Below are 20798 nucleotides of genomic sequence, written 5' to 3'. Positions count from 1 at the left end.
CTCTTTAAGTGGCAGACAAGTCAAACATTACATACACATAATATTTGCCACACATATGCCAACAGGTTGCTTTATAATCAAACTGTCGTGCATATCTTATATAAAGCTGCCTTAAACATTCTCGTGGCATTACCTTCTGCTCAATATGTAATAAACTGTGTTGCATAATGCATATTGTAAATAAACATGCCTCTTAAATGGACCCTACTTATCTAGGAAATAATGTTAAGTACATTTTTCTGGACAGCCTCAATATTTCAGTCCACTGCGGTTGAATTTTCCAGCCCGCTGTACGACAAACGTAAGCAAGCAGACGCCAAACGCCATCAAGACAGCGAGGGGGAGGCTGTGCATCTCCCTCCGGAGGCTAATTTGTTTCCAGGCTTTTCACTTGATGAGACTTCAGCGTAGGAAATAATCAAGATTGCAAAGCGTGAGGATGCGGCAGATCAACTAATGGCGGGTCCCCAAAGCTCAGTGACATCATTTGCTTCTACTCTGTAGCTCGCAAAAGCAGCAATTACAGGACTGCACCATCAATAGCAGTCTACCACTCCTCTAGCATCTTTATTTTCAACTGCATTTCATAATGTGCAGAGGGAGAGAGAGGGAGTGTTGCATTACAGCTGTTATTTGTGTGGAAACATGTGTTTGTGACAACAAAACAAACACGTAAACAGAGATGCAACCATTGACAACTAATCCAAAATCAAACTAAGCAATACTTTTGATAATCGATTCATGGTTTAAAACCGCTAATTTTCCAAATTCTCCAAATTTACACTTCTCAAGAGTTGCTATTTGCAGATTTCTTTCGTCCCCTATACAAGCAGACTTATTATCATTATTCAATTCAAAAATATATTTACAAATTCCTGCTTTTAATCTGGAAATCAATTTAATTCTTTACTGACCAAACTAATAAATTAATCATTAAAAACATTTTTCTGCACTGTCAAATTGAAAAAAATAATAATAATTTTGAATGAAGAGATAAAAATAAAAACATGTTAAAAAAATCAATTAATCAACAAAACCAACAGATTAATCAATTTTTTTGGACTTTTTTTGACTCCTCTATTATGCCAGCAGTCGGGAAAGAAAAAAAAAACTGTATCTCCATGAATAAATGAAAAGGCTTTGTAGTCCAATATATCGGGAGACTCTGAGGGAAAATATAGCAGCATATAGGATTTCTGTGTTGGGCAAAACATTGGAGTGCAACTTTAAAATGTTACGGGGCTACAATAATGGTTCCAATTGATGTAAATCTGATTGACAAAAGTGCACAGCTGGGAGTCTCTGAAAGTGACAGCAAGCGCAACCAAAAATGACAAAGCCGAGTCGAGACAGAATGGCGAGCGATGGTGACGAAGCAGAACATCTTATTTACAGTCATGTCACATGAGACACGTCACCCACTCTCGGGAATAATCTTCACATTCACACATGCAGTGGATCAATGAGCTAATTGTGAAGCACAGAAGCCGTCCAAACACTGTTATTGATTTATCACTGAGATTTTGCGGTATCCACGAGCAACCAGAGGCCTGAGGTGGACAAGATAACATAGACAATGCGTTGCCTGTTGGATGGAGGGATTTAATTATAAAACAACTTGGTTGCGATCAAGGGGTGCAGCGATGCACCGATGTTGCATTAACAAAGCTCACATCGGAGTGTGAAAGGACATTATGAACATTTGCTGAGTTTCTTACTCCTTTCATATTCCAAATATATCACTGGACTAATAGCATGAACTGTTTTCCCCCAAAAATCAATAACAGAAATACGACAAACTAAGAATTTACACACATGGAAAAATCCCTTTGTTGGTTATTCTGCAAGTTGAAAATGACATGGGCAGTACAATGCATCATTAAGCAAACCAGTAAACCATATCTACATTTTATCCCCATATCCTAGTTAAAAGGTTTCAGATCCATGTTCTCATTGCATCTTCCTTGATAAGAAATTAAGATATCATGTCTGATAAAAAAGACAGCTAAAACGTGTCTCCTCAGCTCACATAATAGGGAAGAACATTTTTAAAACAAAATGGTCACAAAAAGCAAATTAAGAGATTAATTACCAGGTAGATTGTTCGATGAGGAAACATATCTCTAATTAAAAAAACATTTTTGGGACCTGGGACACACCTGAAGATCTCTTTTGGCATCGATTGCGGCGTGACATTGATTTAGAATCACTCTTTTTTAAGATTAAGAAGTGCCTATGTGGTTTATTTATTTATTTTATTTTATTTTTTAAGTCATGGTAATTAGCCTCATGGTGGCTTTTGTTTTCATGCAGCTGGCAAAAGCAATAGGAAGCCTACGGTCCATTTGCTCTGCTGCAGCACTGAAATTATCCTCGAAGCTTTATTTCAGCACCACGGAGAGCGCCACCGATGCTCTGCTGGCTCTTTGCCCTCCCGGGCCTGCTACAGCATCTGCTGGTTGTCCTCTCAAACCGTAACAATAATTCAACCCTTAGGAGGCTCCCAAAAGTGCAGACAAATGCAGTAGCATGGACACAGCAGGGGACAGTAAAAATACTCACTGTATGTACAAGTAACCGGATGCAGATACTGTATACCGGCTTCCAAAAGAAGCGTCTTAGAAGAGCTTTTACACTACCTGTCATCATTCTGAAAGGTCTGATCTCCCAGCAGCAGGTCCCTGAAGCGGTAGCGAGGTGGAAGAGGAGGCACTTCGGTATCCACTTCAGCCATCTTGAGAGCGGAAATGTCCAGAATGACACCAGAATTGCTGCTGTTGTTCCTCTGCAGAGTCTCAGTAGAGGGCCTGCTGGATAAAGACCATGTACAGCATAAGAAGTAATGCGATGATAAAGACGGTGAAAAGCACAAGAAGTATATACTGAAGAAAAAAATGTTTGGATAGAAATCGTAAAATGATAAATATAAAAGTACTAAAACGGTCACACATTCACTTGAAAAAACATGATTTTACCAGATTAAAGGTGACTTTTAATTTTAAAAAGTAACAAAATCTAAACAAAACACAGTTAAATGGAAAATTTTAAATTGCATTTCATAAGCAATGAAGCAAGAATTTCAAGAGCATAAAATGTATCTTTTACGACATCTATGTTTTATGATGAAAACCTATATTTAACATATTATTTAACAAATTTCAGCCTATAACCTCATGAAATGAGTTTCCTCAAAGGTCACAGCTGAATTCTAGCTGTTTGGCCTAATTTTTGGAAAAAAAAAAAACAGACTTTATAATCAGTTCACTTTCTACACAGAAAACTTTTTTCTGAAAGCCTTTTAAATCTATGCACAGAAGATAATTTTTGAGAAATGTTTTACTTTAATCACTGCTTAAACGGCACACTATATCACACGTTACAAAATGTATATATGTATGGATTTACTTTACCTTAGACAAATTTAAAAGCTGTCCTACTGAGCCAATTATACATATAGTCACGTTCAGTCACATTGAACATGTTCAATTATCTTGTTTTTCTTTCATGATGATAAGATCCAAAAAGCAAATATAATTGTATAATAATGTTTGCTATGTGTTATTAAAATTAATGAAAGGAACACACTTGAGGAATTAAAGATGCATGAATACGTACACACCTGAAAGCATTTGTGCGTGTACTATATGCATACAATGTTGGACACACATTGCTTTACAGTATCAATTATGTGTTCCTTGTGGTCACAGAAAGGAGAGACGAAGTGCTTCAAGAAATTACCTGTCGCTATGGGAACTCGATGATCGGCGTGGAGGGCTCATGGCTGCCTCTTGTGGATCATGTCGGAATGACGGATCCAGTACAAAAAAAAAAAGAGAGAAAAAAAAGAAGAGTTCTTTAGAGGACTGAAGCACAGATGCTGTAATTCATTCATGTGCTATCTGTCTAATCCTTGTTGATCTTATTTTACAAATGGCTTCACTTGGCCAGCCTCATGATTAATGCGTCTGGGCACCCTGTTTGGATTCCTCTCCGAAGCCATGACAGTGGGAACAATACATAAAAACCTTGCGCTCTGAGAGCTTGCCACAACACGGCGTGGGCAGCTTTGAGTGGACTTAACGGCATCAGGGGACAGGTGAAGAGGGGTGGGTGGACATCAGGACGGGAATGGGGGCAGGTTGCATGCTTCCTTCAGGGAAAACACAACCGCACAATTAAGCCCTACAGGATTCCAGTGAACTGAACAGTGACCTTTATATATTTAAAGGAAAAAAATCATATATGAGGCACAACTGGTAATGAACGCTTGCTGGAAGGAGTACAGAGTGCAGATTTGGGTCAAAAGTACAGATGGAGCAAGGTGAAGCAAGTAAGTGTAGCTAGTACTGGTTTGTAGATTAATAAAAAGTATGAAATGTTCATAATCTAAGAATGGCCAAATGCAGAACTATCCATGCATTTTTTTATAGCGCTTGCCTTATTACCGTCATGGATGATTTCTCAACAACCCGTCCGACAACCTGACCACTATTGCACCGCCCATTGCAGAACATTATGTACATTATTGTACCATATTCCAGTTTTTAAAAGAAAAAAGCCATGCAATCAAGTACAATTGTTCACGACAAAACGACCGGTTGTCATAGTCCAATATCAGCACCCCCAAGAGAAACTGTATTATGTTGGTCATAATCCCAAATCTCTAATATTAGCACTCTTATACCATACCTATCCAACAGGATAATTAAAGAAAAAATAACATAAAAAAATATAAATGATGATTAAAAAATATTAAATGAATAAAAATAACATTTAACAAAATTAAGACATACGTTTTGAAAAGGAGTTACTAACAGAATTTAGAAATAAGCTGCTATTACCAGTAATTTGTGCAAATTAATTTGCTCTGACTTTGATAGGAAAAAATTAACATTTCTGACATTGCATTAAAACAGCATTATGCTAGTTAAGCGGAAACCTGCTGAAATCATGTGAAAAATTCTCACGTACGCCTTGAAGTTCATTTACGTACCCCCAGGGGCATAGACACCTCCTATTTGAGAGTTACTGCTCTAGACTGCAATTTACTAAACAAAACCTATCAGTTGTAAGGTAGAGATGGGGGATTACCCATAGCAGGTATTTATATTGGGCCAATACCAGCCCTATTTTAAAGTATTCAGTACTCATGGAGGCTTGCTGATATGAACAATGTGTAAGATTTAGCGACAACTAAAATGAATTAATAGTACAAACCCTACCATAAATCTCAATGATATATAAAAACTCATTCAATGTGCAATTTAAAAAAAAAGTATAATTAAAAAAATATAATCGTAGATCTAGTACTCAGTAGTGATATAACACAGATCACAGCACACCTACAGGAAACTGACATCGCCTCCATATTTTTGCTACGGATCCTCGGTGAAGAAGAACTTTGCAAATGTAGTGTAGCGGTAGTTGGAGTATTAATTTTGTTCTCTCTTCAAAATCAATGAATCCTCTTAATTTACCAATAGATGCTGCTCCATCTTTCACATTGTCCCTTCAAAGCAAAAAAAGCAAAACAAATAAATCTGGCTGAGCATGTAAGTCCCCCCTCGGCATAACTTGGCACCATACCGCAGAAGATGTCAAAATGAAATTGCTCATTTTTTGTTGTTGTTGTTTTAATGTCAAATGGAATTTTAAAGGAGTGTTATCAAACATTCCTACCATTAGCACAGGCTTCTTCAGTCCAACCATTTAAATTCAAGAACAAAATGTGATTCTTAATGGAACTGATTATGAAAACCTGTAAAGTCAATTGGGTTTTCGGAGATCAGTCTCTCTGCCCACGCATCATAACAACCACATAAATTGGAGTTATTAATTCATAATTAATAAATGTACATTGTCTGTGAACAAGCCATTTTGTGAAACAGCCATTCTGCATGGCTAATTTCCATAATACCATCTGCAACACAGAATTTCTCTGCCCATGACTGGGCAGCTGCGGTCCGAGAGCTGCCATCTTCAATTGATGATCAGTGAGATGGTTAAATAAAATAGCCCAGTGGTGACTTTGCACAGCCACCATTCATTTACAGTCTGAGCATGGAGGAGGGAACATCTCATTCTGTGGAGGGAGTTTCAGTCTCCAGAAGTGAAATGTAATTTCATTTGTCACTTAAAAGTTTCTACTTGGGCAACACGGCTCAATTTATCGAATGCCCTATGCTTCCTGGTCATTATTGTAATGAAAGATGTTCGTAGAAGTTGCAAGAGACTGAATTAAAACCCCAAAGCAGGTTGACTTCTACAAAGTTGATTTTAATTGTTCTATCATTTTTTTATGCTTTGCATATTTTGATGGAAGGAGTTTTCCCAAGTTTTCCCAGGTACTCCGATTTCCTCCCACATTTTAAGAACATGCATGGTAAGTATATTGTGAATGATTGTTTGCCTCTGTGTGCCCTGTGACACACTGGCAATCAGTTCAGGGTGGAGGCCGCCTACTATTCGAAGATGGCTGGGATAGGCACCAGCACCCAGCGACTCTGGAACCAACTTTGGATCCTGAGCCAAGTTAGAAAAACATTGATTTTGCTACATTATCATGATCAATAACTGTCAGGTTTCTACCTACAATAGTGTTAACAAATATAAAAACAGGAACTTAAAGATAATATTGAATAACTACTTCCAGAGAAACAGGATAAATACCTATCTTCAACGTTATATAACTGCGACAGAAAAACGATTTACAGAGCGTACAAAGTAACATGTGAAGGGCCTTATTTTGTTGCATTTACCTGCCTGCGTCCCCGTTCTTAATCGCGGTCCCATCAGCGTAAACTTGCTCTCAGGCGTTTCTTCCGCGACAGCAGGTCTGCCCCACCACTGTGTCCGTGACAAAGCCTTGTCATCTTCTTTCCAAAAACGTCAACGGGAACACTGACGGTCGGAGGTCAAGAAGGTCCGACCGATTTGCGTCACTTGAACGCGGCACGGTTCCGTCAAGCTAGCAGTCTGCTTGTAGCTGTCATTCGTTCGATGTTTCTTTCAAGGTGGGTTGCGGCAGCCACAAAAAGTAGTTCGGTCTCAGTCAGCTCTGATTGGTGGACGCGCTTTTCCGAAAAGATTTACAACACACCTGACGGCTAATTTGAATATCAATCCGCCAACCCAACACAGCTTCGCGCCAATGCGGAGTGACTCGCGTGTCCCATAGCAACAACTTTGTTAGCTACTTGACGAACTACATTACCCTGCTTCGCCTTCTTATTTCACTCGAATTCCTTTCCGCTTGTCTCTTAGCACGCTACGGCATCTAGTGACGCCTCTTGTTGTCGACTAGCTAAACACGCAATGCCCCGACTGGCGAGAAAATGCCGTTGTCAGCATCAGCATCTTTTCCTCTGGAGGACACCAGATGCGGAAGAGGACGAGGAGGAGGGTGGAGGGAGGGAAGCGCTCATGCCTCAACCTGGAGGCACCTAACGGGCGTCACGCCATCTACCGACCAAGCAGTGAGCTGTTTGGCTGGGTGGAAAGTTGACACAAAAGAGGTACACCATTTCGCTCGGCAAGTACACTTTTATCACTCACTTTGTCGCTATAGTGCCGAATGAATAAATGGAAGTAATTTTCCCTACGGCTTTTTAAACTGCAGTTTTTTGTACACGATATTGTGCTTTTCATAATGGAGGATAAAAAAGTACAATGGGGCCGATATCTCTCAGTCATCATGAACATAGTAAAATATTAATTGTCGATGCAAAATTTGCACACAAAAGACTAGGTTTCTGCATTGGACAGACGCATATGCATTGTAGGCATGACCCACATTGCGATATGAAATACACTTTGACATAAGCGGTTAATGAGTCAGTCAAGAAAAGTGTTTTCTTTGCAATTTAGTAGCTGACCAATCACAGCTAAGCTTGCAAATGTCACATGACCAAAATCAGACGGCAGGTGAGCCGCAATACAGCGTTACCTGAGCCGTGAGCAACTGTGAGGTCATTTTCAGTCAACAGCAGGCAGCATTTTCTTTCATAATTCATATTTCACAAATTCAATAAAAAAAGAATGCCATGTTTGGATAGGTTTGAACATATTATTCTAAAGAAAATATTTGACTGGACTTCCTGTTTAACATCAAAATAATTTTTCTGTACATTGTTTCATCTACCACAGCAAAGTACATATTTGATCAAAACAAGTCATTTAAATCATGGATCTTCATTGTTTAGTATCGTATTGAAGATTTTACATGTGTCATCATATTTCATCATATGATGTTGGCATGCTTAGCATGTCTACTCTGTCAATTCTTAATCATTACAGCCAGCTTAATAGCGGAACCATGAAGCTAAGGATCAGCGTGTGCTCGTGACCAGCCTAAACTGGTTGAGAAATGTTAATAAAATGTCCACCCTGTACCAAGCTCACATTTTTTGCCATTTGTGTGTACATTGTTTGCTTGATGTTCATTTAATTGTGGGAGCTTGACCATCATGCATATGTAACTATCTGACTGAAATGAATATAAAGTACAATTTAAAAAAAACAACTCTTTCAGTAAGTCTGCTTTAGATAACCTTTTAGCAATATTGAATAACTTTTGGAAATATTCATCATACTTTACATCACTGTATCAAAAGTTTGCATTTTTGTTGAACATAGGAATTGATTTACCTCCTGCCTGGAGATTATGAGGCATTGTAGAATAATGCGTAATGTCAGAGCCATTACTTTCAAGATAGCTGATGGAAAATCCCCATAATTTTTGGACAGACGCAGACGGATAAACATGGGTAGAATCGGGAACGAGAGCAGATCTGACGAGAGGCTTGTTCGATGGTCATTGTGATTTCTAATTGAAAATATCTTTTGTATGTCGTTGCTATTTACTTTGCAACAAAAGCGCTCAAAGGTACCTTATGGTGATATTTACACAATAACATAGGTAAAGCTCACGTTTTTCCTTGCCTGATGTAAAATAGCAGACAAAAAAATGCCATTGTAAACACGCTTGAGTGGTTATCTCTCCTGCCTCAATTCTGAGGTTTTTGATTGGAATCTCAGCTTTCCTATATAGAAGTTTGTGTCTTCTTGCTTAAATCCCACATCATTTTTCCCTTTCACTCGAGGCTCTAAATTGTCTACAGTTGTGTGAATAATTATTTGCGAGATATTCCTTAAAAATGACCTGCCTATTACCCCAAACTTCAGTTACCCATGAAGCTAAAGAGGACACGCACTGTAGCAACAGGATGACTGGGCGAACATGCAAACTCCAGCTACAGAACTTCTTAATGCAGAAGACATACAGAGTAGATTTCCCATTTACTACGTACCTGGGGCTGGAGCTGCTCTATCCTCTACCATCTGTCTGACAATAGACCCCCTCAAGTTGAAGAAAACATTCATTCTGCACGCGCCGAGTGGGAGCGAGGCTGGATAGCTGACGTCTCCAGGAAGACTGTTTGCGGCTCACTGTGTGTATTCCTTGTGCTCAGCCAGCCTCACCGCGATTCAGCCCATTATCCTCGAGGGGAAAGAGCGCTTGGAGCGTCATCGTTTTTAAAGCCCACACAGCCACTTATGGTGTGCCGTGCAGCCGGCGCATCTCACTCACTCTCTCGCCTCACTCTGGTGCTTGATTTCCTCCAGTTTTGACCAGAACTTGATCTGTGTCGTGTGAGCCTTGGGTTTGTGTTTACACGGGAAAAAGTGTGGACGGAGAGGTAATAAGCATAGAGAAGCGCAGATGCAACACACAACGCAGTATGATTGTGAGGAACATTGTATTGTATACAATATACAGTCATGGTACAATATTTCAATGACAATACTAATAATACAATATTAAGTACAATAATTCACTTTTATAACATTCTGTATTCTCTCCACAGATCCCCAACTCACATCTCATCTCTATCCATGGACCTTTTGACTCCAGTCTGTGCTCCCCAAATATTGTCACAGTGGAACAAAATCTGCATTATATTCAGCCTCCAATCTGTCTATTTTAATTTTATAATAGGAAATAATGAGATTAGGAATAATCTATTAAGAGTCCAACTGTCACCTTCATACAACAACAACACAAAAGGTTAAAATAGGATAACCTCATACATCACACATTCACTCATATTTACACATAAACTCTCACTCATTTAACTTTAATGATGATTGCAAGGCATAATTAACATCCTCGTCCTAACCCCGTTCAATGCTCACTGAATCTCCAGTGAGGTAAACAAGCATCATCACGCATAGTTTTATCTACTCTAGTTGTAACAAAAACAACAACCCAGGCACATACTTTGTACAAAGCATCTATAAAAACGAGGGTAAGAGATACAGGTGTAACAAAAAACGATTTGAATAGGAAAATCGCTTTTAGTTTAGAAGATTTGGCTGCATTGAATCGTACCACTTTAAAATATAGATGTATCAAAGCAGCTTCTGTTGAAGAGAAAATGCTAGGTCTACAATACTGACAAGTTCATTCATATGAGCTGTAGCATAAACTCGAATTGTAATCGCATTGACTCAAACTGGATTGTTCCACTTCACAATTGAACAATTCTCGAATGCACACTGCAAGTAGGCAGTATAAAATGAACTGTAGTTAACGACTTAGGAAAATTTACTCTCAACTCTAATTCTATCCTTTCCATTTTGAAAAATCGCTTCAAAATACCTTAGATGTTCCGCTGTGCTTTACAAAAGCTAACTCTCTGTCATCTCATTTTGGTGCAAGCATGTATAGGCCACTTCCAAAAGCTCCATTTTCCTATGCGAGCAAGGGACATAAAAATAACAGAGAGGTAACCTTTTAGCCTATAATGCGCTTCAATTCAATGCGTGGATTACGTTGTTTTGTACCAGCGGTTTACTAATGCAACTCATTTTTGAGCGAACTGTTCAATTATTCAGTCATTATGCGGCCAGGGCTCGAAGCTTATCACAGCATGTCCTGGAGCAAGGCACAGGCATCCATTAGCCTATCTTTGCTCTATCATTTCTGTCCTGCTCACGTAATAACGCTCCATTGTTGGCTTTCAGTATAGCACAGCCACTCGTCCTCCTGGATGCTTACTCTTCATACTTCCAAAGTGTCTAAAAACAGACAAGAGAAGGGAAATGCTCAGACAGCGAGGCAATCAGATGCAGGATGCAGCCTCAAGGCTTATATAGGAGCCTGGCATGAATCACAGTCACTGTCTCCGTGCGCTGTCCAGTTTCATTTAAATGTCAGTGAGAGGAGCACAAAAGTTTGGCGTGCCACATTGGGAGCATTTGATACCCTCAATTATGTCTTTGACCTACATTTCTAATAGGAATGCCCTGATCACATTTATTTTGCACCTGAGTCTGAATCACCCGATTATCCCCAAACAACACCACCCTTGTACGGCCATGTTGTACATGCCAGAAACCATAACTACCACTAACTTAAAAGTTTTATGTATTTACAGCCTCTCTATGTCTACACTTGCAGTAAACCGATACAAGTGTCAATGACAAAGGTGAACGCAGTTTTGCACTTGAAATCACTTTTAGGTGTGATTGTGAGTGTAAATGGTCAATCGCCTCTGTGTGCCCAGCAACTGGGCGGCACCCAGTTCACGGTGTCGCCCACCGACTGCTTGAGGACAGTTGGGATGGGCACCTGTGACCCTACAAAAAATAAACAACTATAGAAAATGGATAGATGGATGGAAGGTGGATTTGTTCTTAAATCACATACTACTCACTGTTTATGCAAAACTGACATCGGAATTTAGATTCAATGTATCACCAGTATTATAAAAGTCTATTATGATTGACAGTCAAATTTTTATTAAGCAATTTTTATTATTCTTGTTATATTTTGTTGTGGTGTAGACTGTATTGCATCATTTGAAATATCTACATCAATGTAAAATTTGAAATCTACAACCAAAATAATACAAAAAAATGGTACAGGAGTACCTTTCTCTTCGTATTATATTTGTTTCCAATAAGATGAATATCACAGATGTAAAAAGGTTCTGATTTCTTGAATCAATAAAAATCATGACTCAAAATGTATTTTCAACCGCCTGCTATTGGTTCTCTTTCATTTGGCTATATTTTCTAATCCTTTCAGTTTATTCATGTGAGAGAATCCTTGCCCTCTCATTTTCTATGGTCCTTTTTTTAATACTTGTTCTCCCCAGAGAGAAAAAAGCAATATAAAACACATTAAACAAATGAAGCAAGGCAACTGATCAACAACACTGAGGGAACACGAAATAGAAAGAGCGTGCAGTATTCCTAATTAGAAGCCACAATTTGACTACAGCTCTGAAATTAAACTGGAGGAACTGCACAAATTCTGTTCTTACCTCCATGTGTTGCTTTCACTATTGTAAACTTCGATGGTTTTCAAATCAGAGACTCCATCAGTGCCCCCCGCGGCCAGCAAAGCACCATTGAACACCGCAAGTGACACCTGAAAAAGAATTTAGTTTCATTCAGGATGTCCCCTGTTAAGGAAAATGTTATACTGTTAACATTCCAGAGGCCCTGGCCTCAACTCCCACACGCATCTACTCACATTGTCTCTCTTGCTTCTCATGCACTTGACAGGAGTCCACCTGGTGGTGTCCGGGTCGAGACGCTCCGCTGAGCACAGACCCAGGCCGAGGTCATCTCTGCCCCCGGCCACGTAGATGTGTCCCAGGTACACGGCGCAGCCCGCGTTCTCTCTGGGGGTCGACATGTGAGCGCATACCGACCATGTGCCATCTTCAGGGTTGTATTTCTCCACTGTATAACATTAACAATTAGAAGAAGGCTTCGTTTACTGATACACAGGCATACTACAACTCTAATATGCAGTTAGAGTGCCTACAGTGTGCTCATATGACCATATGACCATGTGGACTGATCTTTAAATGAGCCTGAATTATTTAAATATAGTTTAATGAAAAATGCAGAATCTCGAACTTGGCCAAAATAGGTTGTGGGAATTTTACAAGCCTTCAGTTCTCACAGACGAATATAGTAAAAATGGGTGCCAGCACAACATTGTTTATCTTCTGGTAAGGTCAGGTCATTTGTGGAAAGAGAGCATGTGAGTGTTAGGTCATATCCACTCAAAGTAAGCAGACCTACAGTACTAGATTACATTATTAAGGTCAGAATTCATGTTTCCGGCATTCAAGTGTGTAAAGGCTGTTTAAAGTTGAAAACAGGAAAGAAAGAAACCCTCATCAAGACATATTTTGCTTGTTCCACTACTGGAGTCATTGGTTGTGTTTGGCCTGATGGGCAGAGCAATATAGTGGTCATGAGTGGCCATAGCCACCCCAACATCCAGGGAAAAAAGTTTGATATGTGATTTTTGCATGCATGCAGTATTCTCCAACCCAATGATACCTACGTTTATTTTTTAATACTAACCTCATGTTTACAATGAATTAAACTTCTTGGTTCTTTTATCTCAGACTAGCAAAATAGCAGGGGTCAAATTGCTTCTATCGTTCAACCTTTAGTAACTCTAAGGTATAATGTATTACATAAAACTCATGAAAAGTCACACATTTTAAGATTTACATAACAGTCGCCTATTTTGCAAAAACACAAGTGGATGTGTGCCAGGCTAAGGTTTAGCAGCCTTTGCTACTAAAAGGGCATTTGACTTTGTTGCAGGCATAAAGTACCATGATGGTGTTTTTTATTTTTGCTGCAGAGCTCCCTAGTACCATCTACTTTTAAGACACTAATAAATAGATACTGACAGCAAATGTACATTGGTTAATTGGAAAAAGCCAACAATAAGACACGTCAGCGAAAAAACACACTTTTTGTGCTTAACACCATGGCCAAATGTATACTCTGTATTTCTCTAGACTCTTCACGTTTTGCTCATTACAAGCAATTGAATCATCCCAGCGATTACAAAGCTGTATCTCAAGATAGAATTTACAACATGTCGCCACATTCATTGCATTGATTGCAATGCAGGAATTTATATGAGGAGCCTATAAACCAAATGTTGAACAATACCTGAATTGAGAGCCAAGACTCCATCATTGCCCCCGATCACATACAAGTGATCCCCCAACATGGCAGCCGCAGCTCTGGCGCGTCTCGTCAGCATGGGCGCCTGCTTGCTCCATGCGTTCATTTTCGGATCATACCTGCAGCAACCCAACAAAGAATAACAACACCTATTTAACACCTCCTTTGTTAGTCATCAGTAAATGTGCTTTTTTATTGTCTTCAACTCCGTTATATAAGATGCTTTTAAGGCGCGTCAGAAAGCACAATGACAACAACTGCACCCACATAGAATACAAGACATTGTTTGAGTATCATTCACCGCAGTCTTTAATAATGTATTGAACTTTAATATAGAAATAGTGCCACAGTACCTCTCTACGGTATTCATGGCTGCAATACCATCATGTCCTCCAATAGCATACAAGTACCCGTCCATATCAACCACGCACACTCCACTGCGGGGGCTGCTCAAGGGTGCTACATCTGCACTCCAGCTGTCTGTGTCTGGGTCGTACCTGCCAGGGTGGGGGGTGGAGGTGTGGGTGTGGGTAGGGGGTTTGGTATCAGAGTGAACATGAATAGGAACAACAAGCAGTTTTGTTTCAATTAGTCTTCCAATGATGATGTAGTAACACATACAGTATATGTGATGTCACAACTGATTATGGGCATAAGTAGTTAGGGTGTGCTGTTAGGGGAAGCTGTGTAATTTTTTTTTTATTCTTGGTTAAATCAGGTAATTGTGCAGACAATTGTTGCTGGGCAGAAGTCTTGGCGCGCAATCAATTGTGTCCAATGTAATAATTGGCTGGTGCTAGTCACATTCATTTGGCTCTTTGACTGGCCAAAAGGTGATGGAGATTATGGACGTCAAGACCAAAACAGCACGATAGGAATATAAGCCATTAAGTCATACTGCACACATTAACTTTGTAATTGTCTTTATGAAATAGTCTGGAAGGAAATGTATTGGAATAAAATTAAACATTTTATTTAGGCAGTATAATAGTAACAAAGTAAAGTACAGATACATGAACGTTTTATTAAGCGCTGTCATGCGAGGAGGAGGATTTGGAAAGTCTTTATACATAAAGATCCAACGTAACCACAGCGAGCAACGGGAACTAGACTCAGAAACGTAGCTACTTAAAGTACCAAAACAACTACTAGCAACTGATACATCAAGGAGCAAACCAGTCACAACGGAAATGGAAAAGTCTGCGCCGAGGAAAACGGACATTTTGTATAGCTGACATGAAATATGGAATACCCCGAGCCAACTGGCAAGTCCTGTGCTTTTTGTCGAACGGTTAGCTGGCCTTGGCTCCAGAAAATGTTGCCCACTTAAACATCATTGTCATCCCACTTTTATTGAATTGGTGTTTGGTTGAACACAATCAAGCACTTTAAATCCCACTGCAACACTAAGCAGCCTTCGGGGAATGCCTCCACTCAGGTAACTGTGACCCCGGCAGGCTGGAGTGGATGTTTCCCAACTCTGGCTCATTATTAAGGCTCATTTTGTCAAGAAGTGTCTCTCTGTGGGAACTGGAGGGTAGCCAGCTGCTTCAAGCTACCTGATAGTGTGGGAGCCAAGTATATAGTGTACGTGTGTGCTTGTCCTTGTGAAAATGTCCCAAATGACTCATGTTGTCTGCAGGGCCGCAAATAAATTCTGCTTTAATGCTGACCTCTGCTGTTCAGGGACATGTCTAGCAGCATACTGAATGCCAAAAATGGAGGGACATTTATAATTACAGGGGACAATACTTTATGATCTGTGACATATCAATGTTTGCTGTGTCCAAAATTAGCTTGATTCAGGATTGATTCAACAGAGAACATTTGACCCTTTGTCAGATCGTGAAGGAAAATTAAAACGGTCATATAGGTACTTTACAGCTATCAAATGTATACATTAATATTTGCTTCATCTGCCTTGGCTCAGATCGAAATAGAGTTGAAGGCTGATGTGACATCAACTATTATAATTATGTACTCCAATTTGTTTTTTTAAATCAAATTTTGTCTCTTTTGTATATTTATCAAGGTTACACACAAACTACTTGTGTATGTATCATTTTTCCCAGAATTCAGATCAACGAAAGCATACCTATACCTGTAATGGTAGGATTTTCATAATTGCATTTTCTTAACTGTAAATAACAGTAACTAGAAAACTTTTCTGAGAAATACATTTTGACACTTTGGTATAGATTCTGATAACAGCTAAGAGAGCCATGATTGGCCAAGTTGTATTTTGTAATCCTATGTTGGTTAATAATGAATGAATCTTGCAAAAGATGTGGATTGCTCCAAAGTGACTTTGAGTTCAATTAAAGTTTAATTATTATTGCTAACTTTTCTCTTGTTCCCGTCATTCTTGTGCAACAAGGGAACTTGTTCCACCCAAAACCAAGGCATTAGATGCCGAAATTTGGGATGAGCGCGATAAACAGTTAATTGATTATGGCAACTGTGTGGAATTGATGGTTGCAATTGCAATAGATAGTTGTAATTGCCAGTTAATTATGGAAGCTCGGATCTAAATGCAGCTCACCTCTCAACATTACTGTAACATCGCATGTTATCTCTGCCACCCACTGTGTACATCTTGCCATCCAGGGTGCCCACAGCCACGTCGCCTCGCTGCTTGATCATGCGAGATGCTGTCTTCCACTTATTATATTCCGGACAGAACCGCTCGACCAGACAGGAGGTATCTTCCTTGGTCCAGCCGCCCACTGTGAAAACAAAACAGCAAATTCTAAGTTACATTTGTCATTAAAGCTACGCTGTCCTCCTAGCCTGACCGGCCAAATAAATATTTAATGTTGCAAAATGAACTGGTGTGGTAAAGCAGCAGAATGTTTTGTAAACAGATAGATGAAGTTCCTAATTCAAACACAAACTCTACGAGCTATGTTGACTTCTGGTTTTTAATCCTGGTTGGGAATTATCTTAATGGAATTTAAGCACTGTAAAATATTATTAAAAATAAAGTAAAAGTTGCCAGATGAATAACAGAGCTAATTTCAGAGTGTTACTCTCACCTAGTGGTGTTTTATAGGGACTACTGAATGTGCCGTAGTGTAATGGATACAGCCTTCCATTTTATGAAGTGCTTGAGTGGGAGTAGTCCTATATGAGCGAGAATACATACCGTATGTATGTGTTATGTGAACCATAGACCATGTAAAAAAAAAAAAAAAAATCACAGAAAATTTTGAGTCTTAAATGAACCTAACATGCATATTTTTGGAATGTTGAGGAAAGTGAACTACACAACAAAAGCCATGCAAGCATGGGAGAGCACTAATCTGCAGTGTCAGCCATCATGGATGAAGGTGATTAGAGTAATTTGTTTGCAACGTGTTTTCACTTGATGTAATCAGCATACATGGCTGATTTTGACAATTTATGGTCATAGTACTGCCCGATTTGCTGTTTCCTTAAACTTCCAGGTCATGCAAATACAACAAATAAATACAAAATAAAAAAATCAATGGAACATTTTTTATTTTGTATTTTTGATCAGAACTTGAAAAAAAATCCCTTTCGTTTTGAATAAAAGAAAAAATAATCAGTCATTAATTTGCTCAAAAAAGCAAGCTAACATACTGTTTCTCTACTAATGGTTTTTACCTAAATGTCCAGGTCACGCAAACACAACAAATACATATGAAAATAAACTTGATCGATACTATCGCACACTTAATTTATAACACCCCAATTAAAAAAAAAGGAAATCTCCAATTTTGTGTTGAATTAAAAACAAATGACAAACTAAGTAGTCATTAGCTTGCTTGTTAAAAATAGAAGAAATGATCAAAAGATTGGGTCATTACAGTAGATTTTCACCTACACTTTGATCATCTCAGCAACTGCCCATACATTGATGCAAGATGTATTTCTTCCCAATTAGTGAAATTAGCATTTCCTTGTCAGTAGTTATGGGTATGTGGTTAAGCTAGTGAAAAAAAAAAAAAAGCTATATGTCGAGCGTAGCAGAAAGTATTCATTGTTATAAAGAATGTTAACAGCAGTAAGCACGGAGGAAAAAACATTTGTGTCCCCTGAAACAAGCTACCGTCTTGTTTTACTGAAAGTCTTTGAGGGAGTCGTCTGACAGAATGTGTCTCCAGGATGCCTCATCAGGATGAAGCGGAATGTCTCCCTCAATAGACACTAACCAGATGGCGCCATCATGGCGGCATTAACACCTGCTGAACTTTCTCCCCTCTGTCTGAGGCTGTTCACTCCGGATTTAATCTCATCCTACATGAGCTATCCAACTACCCGAACAGACACTGACCCATAAACATCACGTCAGTGACGACATCTGCCGGGGGCAGTTTGCTTTGAGAGTCCGCCGTTGACATGCGGCGGTTGGGGGCGGTGCCGCTGTTGCCATCCTTGATTACCATGTGCTGATTTTCTGGATCCTCAAAGGACGCCCTGCAAAGAGAAAATAATGATTAAAAAAGCAAAAGATTGTGACATGAAGACAGCGTAGAATTTGGTTTAAAAAATATGTGTTGGCTCTCATTATACTGTGTACATGTTGTGCCAGCGAGTTGAGAGACATGGCTTGAATGACTAATTGCTCAAAGAAGCTCAAAATGATATTCTAAAAGATTAAAATCTGAATGACTTTGTTTTGCTAAGCATTTGACTCAACAGGTTGTCGCAGTCCAGTGAAAACCAAAAACATGTTTTATTTTCCTTCTATTTCTCTGTACTTTGGACGGAAATAATAGGCACAGTACATGGTTTAAATCGGACACCCAGCAATTACTTCAAACCTAAAATGAATCTGTTTTTTTCCTGTTGACTTGACCGCAGTCAATTGCAAATGTATACAAAGTAGAGGCCCTTACCCTTGTTCATTGTACACTCCCATGTTTTATCTCCTTGTTATGTTGCTCAGCGTTTCTACCTGCACAATGGCTGGCTGTAGTCTGTCCTAAAACAACCGGCTCCAACACTTTTGTACTCTGAGCAGTCTTTGTTGCTTCAAGGAGAAATGTCACCCTGTCTTGCCCACCCTCTTTAACGGTACTACCCCCCTCAAGTAGTTCAACCCCCCTCCCCCCCCCCCATCATCGCAGTTTGAAACCCAAGACTGCTCCTAAACATTTTGTCAACTGTCACGCTCTTGGAATTCTTGAAATGCTCTCAATATTAGATAGGGTGGCATCAGTTGGTGCTTGTATATTGGGATGAGTTTGGACTTGGTATGGGGCACAGGCCCTTTCAAGATCTTCTTTATGTAGGTTATGCAAAAGTTCATTTGTGGGAGAGTTTGGACCACATTGGAAAAAACAAACAAACCTACAAATCATAGAAAAACCATACTGCAGTTACAGTGTGTGTGTGTGTGTGTGTGTGTGTATATATATATATATATATATATATATATATATATATATATATATATATATATATATATATATATATATATATGTGTGTGTATATATATGTGTATGTATATATATATATATATATATATATATATATATGTATATATATATATATATATATATATATATATATATATATATATATATATATATATATATATATATATATATATATATATATATATATATATATATATATATATATATATATATGTCATATATATGGTATTTGATTAATTTCAGAGATTTTGTGTTATGGAGACAATTGTATAGGGGTAACACCTCATTTTGTGTTTCCCATGAACTGGCCTTCTTGTGTACAGTGTGCCTGAACTCGTCCAAATTACAATATTGTAAAATCTCTCTCTCTCTCTCTCTCTCTCTCTCTCTCTCACTTTCTCTCTCACTCTGTTTCTCTTTCTAGCCGATCATAAACATCTAAAAATGATCATGAAATTATGCATATTTCAATAACACACAAGAATGGTAAATTAAAATTTTCATCATTGTATAATAATTTTAAAATAAGTTATAATTTTTTTTCGAAAAGACTTATTTTTATGTTTGTAAGATCTTCAAAACACCCAAAATTACCTAGTTCATGTGTCAAAAGTGTGGAAACACCATTTAATTCAGTACTTTTACTACTTATGGAATTATTGCTTGATGTATTGATAGCCTTGGGAAAATGTTAGTGAAAACCTAAACATGTTTTTGACTGATATTGTATGTTTTTTGTTTGCTATATCTCAGATATTTTTAATAAAAGAAATCATGGGTCAAAATGCATGTTTATGTTTGTTTTATAGTGTTTTGTTTTAAAGTTGCATGTTCTCCCCGTGCCAAAGGCACTCCAGCTTCCTCCCAAAGTACAATAAGCAATGATGCTACAAATATTTTTATTATTTTCATAACAGCAACTCCAAAGTAAGCCGTTCAAAGCCAGTCACTCGAGGGAATCAATCTGTGCAACAACACCTTGCAAGGCTAGGTGCAAGAACAACGACACCTGCCATGTTTAACGCCTGCCTGCCAGATGCATCTCGCGATTGATAGATACCGATGCAGAATGTTGAATACTGGCTTTCGGGTTTCAAATTGCAAACAAACAAAAACAAAAAGCAAGTAGGTTTTATAGTCCTCCTATTTAACAGAATGGCATGAAGCGATCATAACCAAATTATTGTCCTGACACATGCAGAAAAGGTTTTTTTTTTTTTAAATGCTAGTTTCAAATGACTAGTTAGTGTAAAGCGTTTTGAGTACCTAAGGTACAAAAGCGCTATATAAGTGAAAGTCCAAGTCCAAATGCTGTAAATCATTCTAAATTCAGCATCAGACTTCCAGGCTTACTGTTTCTTAGAGCTTTCGAGATGGATCTCA

The 20798-nt window shown here is 38.6% G+C and overlaps 2 protein-coding genes across 10 annotated transcripts in view; both read right to left on the bottom strand.

Moving 5' to 3' along the window:
• The window catches only part of LOC148429385 (potassium channel subfamily T member 1-like), a 64173-nt gene extending 54763 nt beyond the window's left edge, over positions 1-9410 (bottom strand). For all 9 annotated transcript variants that reach the window (XM_088409878.1, XM_088409910.1, XM_088409937.1 and 6 more), the window contains exons 1-3: positions 9309-9410; positions 3739-3787; positions 2640-2810 (exon numbers count right to left, since the gene is read on the bottom strand). In XM_088409878.1, the coding sequence (XP_088266004.1) occupies positions 2640-2810; positions 3739-3787; positions 9309-9381 (293 nt within the window). In that variant the 5' untranslated portion in view covers positions 9382-9410. The remainder of the gene's footprint in view (positions 1-2639; positions 2811-3738; positions 3788-9308) is intronic.
• A 365-nt stretch (positions 9411-9775) lies between these two features.
• Positions 9776-18968, bottom strand: LOC148429384 (uncharacterized). The gene is made up of 8 exons (XM_088409973.1): positions 18873-18968; positions 18308-18450; positions 16553-16736; positions 14364-14507; positions 13996-14129; positions 12542-12753; positions 12330-12436; positions 9776-11079 (listed from the first exon to the last, which is right to left on the bottom strand). Exons 1-8 carry the CDS (start codon positions 18893-18895, stop codon positions 11022-11024), a joined length of 1005 nt encoding a protein of 334 aa, XP_088266099.1. The 5' UTR covers positions 18896-18968; the 3' UTR covers positions 9776-11021.
• Between the last annotated feature and the right edge of the window lie 1830 nt (positions 18969-20798).

The sequence above is a fragment of the Hippichthys cyanospilos genome, chromosome 1 (genome assembly GCF_059441005.1).
Source record: "Hippichthys cyanospilos isolate Australia breed blue-spotted pipefish chromosome 1, RoL_Hcya_1.0, whole genome shotgun sequence".
Lineage (NCBI taxonomy): Eukaryota > Metazoa > Chordata > Actinopteri > Syngnathiformes > Syngnathidae > Hippichthys > Hippichthys cyanospilos.
Note: the sequence above shows the minus strand (reverse complement) of the source record. Positions and strands in the feature narration are given on the sequence as shown.

Excerpts from the sequence above, each read along its gene's own strand:
- LOC148429384 (XM_088409973.1), bottom strand. The coding sequence starts at position 18,895 with ATGGGAGTGTACAATGAACAAGG. Across the intron at positions 14,508-16,552 it reads TGTTACAGTAATGTTGAGAG|GTACGACCCAGACACAGACA; the intron begins GTGAGCTGCATT and ends CCACCCTGGCAG. Across the intron at positions 14,130-14,363 it reads GCCATGAATACCGTAGAGAG|GTATGATCCGAAAATGAACG; the intron begins GTACTGTGGCAC and ends GGGTTGCTGCAG.